This window comes from Epinephelus lanceolatus, chromosome 2 (genome assembly GCF_041903045.1).
Source record: "Epinephelus lanceolatus isolate andai-2023 chromosome 2, ASM4190304v1, whole genome shotgun sequence".
NCBI classification, from domain to species: Eukaryota; Metazoa; Chordata; class Actinopteri; order Perciformes; family Serranidae; genus Epinephelus; species Epinephelus lanceolatus.
In genome coordinates, this window is record NC_135735.1 from 40585914 (window position 1) to 40599126 (window position 13213).

General features: G+C 40.6%; 1 protein-coding gene across 1 annotated transcript in view; it reads left to right on the top strand.

Annotated features, from left to right (window-relative positions):
• LOC117257229 (solute carrier organic anion transporter family member 3A1-like) overlaps positions 1-6153 on the top strand; it is a 28670-nt gene extending 22517 nt beyond the window's left edge. Inside the window, exons 4-10 of the mRNA XM_033627242.2 lie at positions 922-1191; positions 1350-1514; positions 1665-1863; positions 2035-2170; positions 2365-2537; positions 4703-4767; positions 5046-6153. Coding sequence (XP_033483133.1) covers positions 922-1191; positions 1350-1514; positions 1665-1863; positions 2035-2170; positions 2365-2537; positions 4703-4767; positions 5046-5422 — 1385 coding nt within the window. The 3' untranslated portion in view covers positions 5423-6153. The remainder of the gene's footprint in view (positions 1-921; positions 1192-1349; positions 1515-1664; positions 1864-2034; positions 2171-2364; positions 2538-4702; positions 4768-5045) is intronic.
• The last annotated feature ends 7060 nt before the right edge of the window (positions 6154-13213 follow it).

A 13213-nucleotide genomic window follows, 5' to 3' on the forward strand; every position in this document is an offset into this window, starting at 1 on the left:
TTGGCTGCTGCTTTTCTCTGTATTTCTTCTGATGCATCCTTGAATTTTGTTCATTTGTATTGCAATAGTTATATTTGTATTGACCTTACTGGAAAATTAAAAGTCCAGTGTGTGAGATTTAGGAGGATTAGGAGTGTCTAGCAGTGAGGGTTGTAGACTTTAACCAGCTGAATCTTCTCCCAGTTAGGATTCCTTCAGTGTTCATTGTTCAGGAAATTTGTACCAGGAGCCGAATTATCTGCAGAGGTCTCCTTTTCTTCAAAATAATCGGACCACGTGATTTAAAGCAGTAAAAATGCAGACTAAAGCAGTTTCATGTTACAAATCAGTGTTTCTCTGGCGCTGTTTGGCACGTTAGAGATGAATCTATCTAAGCACGTACGAATGTGTGCTCACCTTTTTTGTCTGATAACTTCAGATCCAGCAGTTCAGGAGGATTTTACTGGGAGCTGGATTATCCACAGAGATCCCTTCCTCTCAAAAACAAATGGACCTGGTGATTCAAAACAACAAAAACACTAAACAGAGCAGCTTCACAAAATCTGTGTTTTTGGCTCCTGTTGTGGGGGGGCTGCTATGGCTCTATGGTAGCAGACGTGAAAACGCAAATGGCCCTTTCTGAAGCCAGTGTTTTGTTTGTACGTTATGGGCTACTGTAGAAACATGGTGGTGCAACATGGTGATCTTCTTAGACAGGGACCTGCTCCTTATGTAGTGGTAAACAATTCTTATTTTAAGGTGATTATACACTAAAGAAAACATACTTATTATGATATATTCCATTTCTGCTTAATATATCCCCCTAAATCCTACACACTGGACCTTTAAGAATACCACGACAGGGAAACTAAAGAATTAACAGCCAGAATTTACTTCACCTGAATGCATCCATTGTGGTAAATTCCCCTACTTCCTGTGCAGGTAAGCTGGACATCACCCCAGATGACCCTCGCTGGATCGGGGCGTGGTGGGGTGGCTTCCTCCTCTGCGGTGCCTTACTCTTCCTGTCGGCCCTTTTCATGTTCGGCTTCCCCCAGGCGCTGGATGAGCAGGACATGGACGGTGGAGGGGAGAGTGAGCAGGCCATGCTGCCTTCTTCACTGACCCTGGAGTACCAGGGCTCTAAACCCAACGGGGCCATTCATGGCTTTGATATAAACAGCGGGCTCTCAGTTTGTGAGCACCTGAGAGGTAAGGAGCATGGGGGAGAGAAGATACTGAGGAAAGGAGAGATTTCAAAATAAAACATTAGATTAGGTTATTAAAAAATCTCAGAAATGATTTTTTTATGTCCCTTTTATCCCTTTTCTCTGATCTTTTCTCTTTTTCTACCTCTTTTCTTCTCACAGTAATCCCGCGGGTAACCAGACACCTTCTCTCCAATCCGGTGTTCAGCTGCATTACGCTGGCAGCCTGTATGGAGATTGCTGTGGTTGCTGGCTTTGCTGCCTTCCTGGGAAAATACCTGGAGCAGCAGTTCAACCTTACCACCTCCTCAGCCAATCAGCTGCTAGGTAGGTGGATCTTTGTCTCAAAGTGCTTTAAAATCAAATTGTTTTACTAAAAAAAAAAAAAAAAAATGATATATGCAGTGCAGACGCCTCTACTGCAGATGCTAGTAAGCATCTTTTAGAAATAAAGGACATGGTCTTTTCCTTTTTCAGGTATGACAGCCATCCCCTGTGCCTGTCTGGGTATCTTCCTCGGGGGGCTGCTGGTGAAGAAGCTGAACCTGTCAGCTCTGGGTGCTGTCCGCATGGCCATGCTGGTCAACCTGGTGTCCACCGCCTGCTACGTCTCGTTTCTCTTCTTGGGCTGTGACACTGGACCTGTCGCTGGGGTTACTGTAGCCTACGGCAACGAGTAAGCAGGGAAAGCAACTGATTTCTAGGAATAGTTTCTAGTAATGCATGACTTGCACTACAGACATACTCAATGCCTAAAACATTGTCCTTTTAACAGTTGTCCTGTTGTCATTTCCAAACAGTATACACTGTATGACCTTTATAACGTGACCTTTGACCTCTTCCATAGGACGTTGCATTCCTGGCAGCGACCTGAGTCAGCGTGCATCAATAACTGTAACTGCTACACAGCATCAGTGAGCCCTGTCTGTGGTTCCAATGGAGTCACCTACCTCTCAGCCTGCTTTGCTGGCTGCACCAAACCAGTGAGTGGAGACGTTAACACTGACTGAAGCGAGTTGTATCATGGTGACCTTTGACACCGGAGAGCTCAAACTAAATGGCAGAGACTATAAGTGTTTATGTGCATACAGACATACAGTGCAGCCGTCCTGCTTTAGATCTCCATATTCACTCTGGAATAACAACATTTTGATCTCATGTCTTGTCTTTGTGTCAGAACCTGACCAGCTGCACATGTATATCCAGCACCAGTGAAGACGCGGTGGCTTTACCAGGGAAGTGTCCCAGTCCAGGCTGTCAGCAGGCCTTCCTCACCTTCCTGTGTGTTATCTGTGTATGCAGCATGATTGGAGCTATGGCCCAGACACCCTCTGTAATCATCCTTATCAGGTAAGGGGGCCTGGTGCTGTATGTAGACCGCCCACAAGAGGGAGCTGTTGACATATATGGCTGCTCAAAGGCAAAATGATGGAATCACTTCAGTTATGTTTTGTACAGAGAGCATTGGGGAGTACTAAGAACTTATACCCAAGTACTGTACTTAAGTACAATTTCAAGCTACTTTTACTTTACTTGAATATTTTCATTTTGTCCTACTTTATACTCTAAGTTATTTAGTCATTTATTTGATACATTTAGTAACTACTTACTTTGCAGCTTTAGCAACTTGATGAAAAATATAACTCAACTAATAAATTATAATATATAATTATAGGTTAAAGGTCCAGTACGTAGGATTTAGGAGGATATATTGGCAGAAATGGAATATAATATAATAAGTATGTTTTCTTGAGTGTATAATCACCTGAAAAAAAGAATCATTGTGTTTTTGTCACCTTAGAATGAGATATTTATATCTACATAGGAAGTATGTTGTCATCCATGGAGATTGCATTGTCACACTGCCATGTTTCAGTAGCCCACAACAAACAACCCAGTCACTGGCTCTAGATGGGGCCATTTGAGTTTTCACATTTTCGCATCCGTCACCATAGTTAGCAGACCCTCCATGATGCGAGCATAAGAAAAACACAGTTTTTTTAACATGAAACTGCTTTATTCAGTGTTTTTACTGGTTTTGATCACATGGTCTGTTTTGGAGAAGAAGAAACCTCTGCAGAAAATTCAGCTCCCAGGAAAAACCTCCTGAACAGACAACAGTATAGGAATACTAACTGGGAGTTCATGCTTGGCACATTAAGTTTCAGCTGGTTGCAATCTTCAGTCCTCACCACTAGATGCCACTAAATCCTATACACTGTTCATTTAAGACAGTGGTTTTTAATGTTTTTTTTAACACAAGGCACACCAAAGGGCAAGCTCAAATCTCCAGGCACACCTGTTTTTACATCTGTGCACAGTAGCTCCTATACCGTATCATTGCTCTTATCATGACATAAGACAGGTAGTTTTTTTTTTTCTCTTTTCTTTCAGTGGTAGATCGTCTTCACTGGTGCTTTGTTTTAATTTGCTCCTTCAAATAAAGCGATCCATTGTCCCACTCACAGCTTACCCCTCTTAAATGCTATCATCCCCCATGCTGGCTGCCAGTCAGGGCTTTTGATGTGTCATACACTTATAATTCCCACGCCTGAAAGGCGACAAATAGGTTCCCGGTAAACATTTTTTTAAATGAAATAACATGACTTTTTTTTTACCTAGGGTTTGCCTCTTTATGAGGAACAACACAGTGATACAGTCAATTAAAAATCCATTCATAACTTTTTGTATCGGCCCAGTTGAATATTGCAATAATAATGTGTGGTTTTCACAAAATCCCACAGCCCACCTGGACTGGCAGCACAGCACACCACTTTAGAACCACTGCCTTAAGATACCCAGCAGTGTATAAAGCAAATAAAATTGTCTGCATCTTCATCAGCTGCAAAATTAAAGTGATGAACACATTAATGCATCACTACCTATAATTCAGTGGTATCATTTATATGATTATGAAATGGGCCATCTGCATAATTAATTCTTTTACTCTGGCACTTTGAGTATATTTGGATGTTAATGCTTCTGTAAAAAATTTGGCTGCTGGCTGTATCTTCATGTTTATTGTACAGTTAGGAGATCCATATCAATCTATTCATCTAACTCATGACAAGAAAGCAAACAAAGATATTTCCCTAAAATGTCAAACTGATTAAACACCCAGGTTTGTAGTAAATGGCAAAGATGCCAAAGTGTCTGTTGTACACAACTTCTGTCTTTGCAGTAGTTGTGTGCAGTTTTCCTGTGAGATGAGGAAAAATCACCAACTTTCTGGATGTGCTCACTTTCTATCTTACCTCCAAATAAAGAGGTAGATAAACTGTCAACTGTTTACAGTCTATCTACTTGTTACTATCAATCCTACTTGTTGCTTTCTTGCCATGTTCCCAGATCACAGCAACTACTTTGGTGTGAATTATGTTATCATATTTGAAAGTGGTAATGGCCCAAGTCACAGTAATCAATTTAATACACCAGATTGAACTGCCTACGTGCTGCAACTGAGTATTCAACTGACCAGTACAAAGCATTAATGCCAATTCTGTCTTTGTTTTTAGGACTGTGAGTCCAGAGCTAAAATCATATGCCCTAGGAGTTCTGTTCCTGCTCCTGAGACTGATAGGTAAGACATATAATATAACTTTTTGTAAACTTAACTGTCATAGCCACAGAAGAAAAAAATCTTCATGTACACATTCTGTAATAAGTCTCACACTGCTGTGTTTGTGCGTGACATGTCCACTGTTGGCCTGTAGTTTGCTCTGTGATGTAAATGTCAGAGCAATTTTTCACCTTGGTTGAAATGAGCCCCATCTGTCTGTGTGGATACAAAGGGAAACTAAACTCAAACTGGTATGCTTTTGGAACTTCTGACCTGCTGTCTGTCCCCTGCTGCTCCAGGCTTCATCCCCCCCCCTCTGATCTTTGGCATGGGCATCGACTCCACCTGTCTGTTCTGGAGCTCTGTCTGTGGCGAGAAGGGAGCCTGCATGCTCTACGACAACGTGGCCTACAGGCATCTGTATGTCAGCATCGCCATCGTCCTCAAGTCGTCAGCCTTCATCCTGTACACCACCACATGGCAGTGTTTGAGAAAGAACTACAGGAAATACATCAAGAACAGCGAGGGTTACCTCACACCCACCGAACTCTTCGCCTCCAATGTGACTCTGGACAATCTGGGCAAGGAGATCACCCAGAACCCAGCCAACAGGACAAAGTTCATATACAACCTGGAGGACCACGAGATGTGTGACAACATGGAGTCAGTTTTATAGTGGTGGTCTGCACCGGGACTGCAGATTGGAGCCCAGGCTGTTAATGTGCAACTGATCTGCTGTGCAATGTTTCTTCGGTGTCGTATCAGTTTAGAAGAATGTTCTCAGTAAGGGTCTTATCTTCTTCTCACCCAAAACATCAGACATAGTGAAAAATAATTGAAGAGATGCTTCCCAAATGCTCCATATCCACACTGCACTTTTTACTAAAAGAGATGATCTGGTCCATTTTGTCAGATTTTTTTTTTTTTTTTACATTTCCTTAATTTGTCAGCAAGCAGAGATAAGCAGCAAAGAAACGATCATCCGCCAGGATGCCCCTGATATGATTCTCTTTAGTTGAACTGTGTTAACAGTTCAAAATGCAGTCACTTTATGTTTGGATTTATTAGGAGACCGGAGCTCTTTGAGAAGCAGAAATCTGAAATGTTGGTTTTTCATTAACGTTATTAGACAGTTTATTTTCCTTTAGAAGGAAGTACTTCTCAGGTCCAGACCAGATAGATAAGATGACGGTTAACATGGTAGTTTCTCTTGTTCATGGATGCATATTTGATCTCATGGTTGGAGCATTTTCCCAGACAAACATACTGTAGGCAATCCTGCTGGAGACCTATTAACAGACTTTTATGTCCCCTCTCTCAGTTGTATAACTTTAACATAACAAATAGGGAAAAACAGACTGACATTGACTACAGAGGCCCGTTTAGGCACATTACACAAGAAGCAAAGGAAAACCAACAAATCAGCAACAAGAAATATTACAGGATCAGGCATAATCCCAGTAACTTATCTAATAATAAAAAAGTAAGGTAGTGAGCAACATGTTGCATCACCACCACAGAGGTCTTGATTTCCTGGCTGCACCATTAAAGCCTCTGAGCATATGGAATCACAATATAAAATATGTAGAAAAAATATAAACCAATCTATCCCAAAACCAAACCAATTAATTTCTAACCTATGACACAATACCTGTGTTTTCTTTAATCGTTATACAGTGAGCAGTGGAAAATTAATGGAAGATACAGTTTTAAAACATGTATTGTTCAATATCCTATAAAAATGAAACTTAAGTGTAGATAACAACAATATCTGCGATAGAAACTGGTTTTATTTTTCATTTTGTGCCACCAGTCACTCTGCCAGAGCAGCGGTCACTGTGCCTCAGAGGATGGATATTTTCCCATTTTGGAACCAAACTCTTAAGTTTGAGTCATACATGTTGCTCAGATTTTAAAAATAAGGAGCAGTAGCTTTTAATCTAATTGGCCCATTCTTGAGGGCATTTTAGGACATTTGTTGACGGTAGAGTGTTGAGCCAGTATATGATAATTATCCCTTTAGTGTGTCATAGTGTGGAGTTTTGCTATGAATGCTGGACGAGATTCTGAGACAGATTTCCTGTTTCAGAGTCACAGAACTGTTTTGTTTTTTACTTCATAATATTTGTTGATATTCAGTCTTTTCTCTTTGACATTTATAGAAATTAGGTGCAATGTCCAAAAGTATATTGTTAAAAAGTCCTTAATGTTAAGCTGATGATCTAAAAAACAATATACTTTGAAAGAGGATAAACAAGTTTGGTGGCCCATCTATGAATAGTTGGACAAGACACATATGAGCTGATTCAGCAACTGAACCTGTAACATTTCAGTTACATGACTATCTCTCTAATCTCTGATTTGACTATACCACCATTATAATTCTGCCAGGAACACTCACGTCAATGGCGCATCGAGACAGAAATACAGTTTGACTTGGTGATGTAATTCCACTCCTGGGGACGCCCCCTGCAGCAGTAATGCATGGAACACACAGCAACATGATAAAGAGCAAGCAGGGAACATTGCAAATAAGACTCTCCAGGGTACATGTGTGTAGTCAGGCCAAAGCAGGTGGAGGCTGTGGGGGAGGAGGCCTTCACCAATAGAGTCAGTAACAGCAGCAAAGCTCACATGAGCAAACACACTGTGGGGTGTGAAGGCATTTAAGTAGAACGCCAAGTCAAGGCACTGAGACATGATGATTGTGGTGGGCTAGCTGTCAGCAGACACAGCATAGCATGACGCACAGTGTCCGGCCACAATTAGTTCATTTAAAAGCATGCTAGTAATGCATGCAATGATAAAAAAGAAGTATTCAGTATGTCACTAAGCTGCACAGGCTCTGTGGTTTGGTTGCCATGGTAATGGTTAAATATACATTTAACACCAGTGGCCTCCAAATTCTATTTTAGACCATGGAAAAGCTTTATAATGCATACTGCATTGTGATGTTGACGATTTTTAGCAAACCTCAGCTGACTCATAATCACTCACACTGCAGTGATTGTCTGAACACAGATTTTTTTTCTTTTTTTTTTTTTTTTGCAAATGATAATTTTGTGTTTGGGAATTCAATGGGATTCTGATTTCTGACATATCCAGTTTATATAGAGAATATACTGTTTTTTCCTGGCTTACTTTGTAAGTATTTAATATGTTTTGCATCAAAAATATGGACCTTTGTCCAGCCACTCACCATCGCAATAGAGTTCATCCCTTTGATGTTTAGAGATGGAGGTTAAATGAGCAGATCAACATTTTGGGAAATAAGCTTATTCACTTTCTGACCAAGAGTTAGACAAGAAGCTTGATACGTCTCTCATGTTTGTATGGCAAATATGAAGCTAGAGCCAGAGGCTGGTTAGCTTAGCTTAGCATAAAGATTGGAGACAGGGCCAAAAAGAAACAGCTAGCATGGCTCTGTTCTGTAAAGAAGAATCCACCTGCTCACAACTCTAAAGCTAATTTCTCAACATGTGTGTATTTTTTTTTAAATTAGACTGTTGGTGATGAGAATCCAGGAAGTCAGTTCACCCTAAGACAATTGAATTTTATCACTTATACATCTGGTTATCTCATAGTCTGTATGAAAATAATGGATGTAGCCACTGTGATGTCATCCATTGGATTGTGGACTCCAGTTCTGAAAACTTGAGTTTGGCATTTTGGCCTTCACCATCTTGGATTTTCAGAGCCAGAAGTGAATCTATTCAGACAAGACAGTGGAGCTGTGGATGAGTGAAAGTTGGATCTGACTAGATAAAAATTTTCTACAGGTTGAACAAATAAGATATAAGGTGTTCATAGATTAGCTTTAGAGGTGCTTAAAGGTGGATTTTGTTACCAGAGCCAGGCTAGCTTCCCTTGTGCTAAGCTAGGCTAAGCTAAGCTAACCACCTGCTGGTTGTAGCTTTATATTTACTGTACAGACATGGACGTGGTATCAATTCTCTGATCTAACTCTCGCTAAGAAAGCAAATAAGCAAATGCCCTAAAATGTTGAAGTGTTCTTTTAAGTTAAAGTTCCATGTTTCAGTCTCATTTTATGCTGCCGCTCATGTTTTATGAGTACATTTTTTGCAAATAGTGGAGCTCATTTTGGATCCACACTGTTCATATGATGTATTTAGTTTAGCACTTCAGTGAACTAATAGTATAAGATTTAAAGTATACATTGATGATGCCTCAGCATCATAAATAATAAAGAGAATATTATATCAGATGGGGAAACAGACAGTTGTTAGAGAATGTCGGACATAAAGAATGGACCTATATTCACCACAGAGCCAGACCACACTGATGTGTCTTGTTGGTTTAACATGAACTAAGAGAGTATAAACACAGATTTTAGCACATCAGTGAGACTTCGATCCTTAAAATGGAAGAATTTTTGGGCACTGATTAGGTTGTGTTTGAAACTGTTTCTAAACTCAAAATCTGACCGTCCCTGATGGGAAGATTGGCTCCTAGCAGGACACTGAGGACAGCCGGACATCATGCGAAGATGTACAAACTATTAAAAAGGAAGCTTCTAACGGGGAGGAGAGTGTTAACTAACTTTACCAGCTGGCCACTATCTCCTCCTCAGTAACCCCCAACAGGTGGCGCTGTCTTTGATATCTGTGATGTCCAGTGTGTCATAGTGCTGACTCCTCTGTACATAATAGTGCCATACAAGTGCCAAAGTGACACCATAGAAGTGTTCTGTAATGTCCTGCAGAGAACTTTGTCTCACCACGCTGGAGCTCAGAGCAGATCCTCCAGCTGTATGTAGCCTTTCTGTGATATCCCTCCACTTACTTTCACCATATCATACAGAAGTGTCCCAAAAACATATTGCCTATAAAATATTATATATGGATCTAGAAAACAGTATAATTTAGGATGTAATAACTGTTAATATGTAGGACTTTTCTACTAGTGAAGGTATTGTCTAATTTAGATTAATCTCTCTTTCCATCAGTGGCAAAGCTGATAACTGTTTGTTGCTTTGGTCCAAATAAAAACAATACTTTGCTTGAAATAAGTGGCACCAATGTTGAGCTATAGCCTGACATTGTACAGTAGATAAGGTTGACCGTAGAAAGTCAGCCAAACTTCACTGATAGCAGTCCTGCACCTGTGCCTGGATATTAAGCTCTACTCTGAGACTTCCTGATGTTGTGCCATATCAACCCGTGCACTGTAACATTCAACACTCGCAAAGAAGAAGCCAACATATTCTAGGTCTGTCTAATGTGCTGGCAAGTGTGACAGCGCTTGCTTGACCTTGTATTCACCTGCGGCGACAGGACTGTTTTGCCTTGTGATGAGAAAATAACTTTGGAGCATAAATGTTTTTTTACATCCTATTTTTCTCATTCTTCTCTTTTGATGACCTTGCCTTGTGGTAACAGCAGGTTGACTTTTATAGCGGATCTTTAGAAGTATGAACATATGAAGAGTTTACTGCCAAAATACACAATTTCTGGGGAAAAAATAGTCCTGAGATTTATCATTTAAGAGACATTTTGACATTAACGGACAGTTATCTTGTAAATAGGCCCATCATTTGTTTTTGTTGCTCTTAATTATTTCTTACAGATAGTCACTTTTTGTAAATGATGGCTGTTATTTTGGAAGCAAACTCTTCGTATGCAGATAGATAATCCTTTGGTTTGAGCCTTTGGGCAGCATGTTGCCTTTGATTAAAGTGAAACCATGTGCTAACCATGTTAGTGACGGTTTTAGAGTGATGTGTTTGCTTACATTGTGGGTGGTATTCAATGTGTGAATTTCATGGCTCTTTGCAGGGGACCTGAAGAAAAGGGCATTGAAATAAGAAAATATCACCTATATTTTCAAAGCATCACTGAAGATTTTTAGATACGCTCTATTACGCTTCTTTGAATTTCTTTTCTTTTTTTTCTTTAGATTATATGAATTTATATTTAAAAGCTTTATGTTCTGTATATTTCTTGAAAAAGATTACATGATTGTATGTTTATTGTAAATATATTAAATATACTATTTTTGTTTTTAATATGACATTTTCTGCCTAACAACTATCGACAAACCAATCCTGGTTATTCAGATCTCACTGCCACTGTGAGGGGGTTTTCACACCATTGAAATATCAGTTTTCATATTCATTTGCCAGAATCACATCCACTGTTCATCCATCTAACACCTGCACCTCGAAACGAGAAAGAAATATTTTCACCAGATAATTTTTATATCCCACAGTGGTTAGTTGTGTAGATATGTTTATGTTCATCGTCTTAAGGTCCACACACGCTACAGCAAACCAATATCAAAGAACTAGTGGCAACAGAGTTTGAGTGTTGCCTCACCTCATGCTGCTTGTGTCTCTGCCAAAAAGTTGCAGATGAACACACAGCAAAGACTACAGCCAACATCCAGCTACCACAATGTTCTGTGCCTGTGTGAGAGGAAATAACTCTCCAAACCGGCAGGCAGCTGTAATCTGTATTTGTCATTCAGAAAGGGAAACCAGAAGACCAACAGGACAGATTCAAGACACTACTTAGCTAGTTAGCATATTAACAACACAACTTGATGCTGAAAGGACAAATGATATTTACCATGCGGCGGCAATCAATACTACAAACAATCTCATGCTCTCTTGACTTTAATTTTTTGTTTGCTTTCCTCACTTCCTTTTCACGTCTCATCCACTGAGTTGAACTGCCAATCAGAGTGATTTCATTCACTGATGGGCTCTGCCATTTCTGACATGATTCAACATGCTGAATCAGTCAAAAAAGAAGCCAACAAGGGCAAACTAGTGCCGACAGTGCGGGACACAGCGCCAAAACTAGGGCCAACAGATGTTCACTGATGGCCCAACATTGACCGATAGCCAACCATAGGCTTGGTGTGTCAGGGCCTTTAGTTCAGCATGTTAGCATGCTAACATTTGCTGCTAAGCACTAAACACAAAGTACAGCTGACATGGGAATGTCATTAGTTTTGCAGGTATTTGTTCATAAACCAAGTTATTGCACAAATTAAAATTTTGACTTGCCAGATGAAATGTTCAGGTTTTACCAATTTTATTATTATTATTTTTTCCTGTCATCCTGGGGGCAGGCATTAACATTTGTACCAAAATAAATGCCTGTTTTCAGTCAGGGGCTCTGTTACACCCACTGCTGGGGATTGCGACCCGACACAGGGGTTTACATCATAAATATGATGGGTCATTAGATGATTAACCAGACAAAAAAAGTACAATTTGTTATAATTTCAGACTTTAATGTATATTTCTATATAATTGTATCATTAATTTTATCTTGTGAGAAAACTGATATATTCACCTTCTCAAGCTCTCAAGGGCTCACAGCTCGTATATTGTATATAATGCACACTGTGACATGGCATGGAGTCATTAGCAGTAATTTATTGGCTACAAAAGTCTCAAGCAAAAAGGTTTGGAACCCCTGTATGATGATATGGAAGATAAAAGATACTCATTGTGTTTTATTTTTCCATGCCAGGACAATATGACATAGTTCGCTGTGTGACATGTAGAGCCATGCTTGTGATAAAGGGCTGTATCCATTTGGTGAATGCCTGTTCAGATTGGGTGAAAGGTCACATTTTATTCTCTCATCTAAACGCACTGACAGAAGAAGATAAATCCTGACATCAGTTTAATTGAAATGTGCTTGTGCTTTGCCATGATCTAATTTCCTGTCATCCAAGCCCTGTGGTTATCCCCAGGCCTCTCTGCTGTGCTACGGAGCAGCAGTGGAGATAATAACCGGGGTTATGGATTGACCGGTGGATCACCTTGTACCGCAGCTTTGAGGGAGCGATGTACGTGTTCAGGGCCAGGTCGGTGCGTTGCTTTTGTGCGAGAGCTGGGGCTGAGAGCTCTCCTGTTTCTCGAGTACAGACGGGGTCTTGCCGGGGCCACGGTGCAGTGAAATGGAAAGCATGCCATTCCCTGTTCCGCTTGATGCCGAGTGACTGTGAGAGGTTGTGTCATGTTCCTTGGCTATTGACTCAATGACTTGGGACTTCACAACGAAAGCCTGAACCCGTGCGGGCTCTCTGCGTGCTGACAGAGAAATGTGTCTTCCACTTGTCTTCACATTGACCCGAGGACTCTGCTGAACTGACGTGTCCACATCCCCAAAGTCTCACCTCCTGGACCCAGAAGTAACCTTTCCATGACCTCGCCTGTCTTTCACGATCTGTTAGCCGTAGGTCTGGCTGCTATCAAACAATTCACTGAACTTGTGTTTTGTTTTTTGTTTTTTTTACTGATATAGCTATGGATTACCTGTCTGTGACAGTCAACCTATTCAGCTTCCGCTACATGGATGACATGGCTGACAATTCAGCCTTATGTGCCGCATATTATTCACTGTCACACTGGGTTGAAAAGTCAAGGCACAGAGTAAGCACAGGCCATTAGCTGGTACTGAAATGACAGCTCAAAGAGCCAGACCTTCAT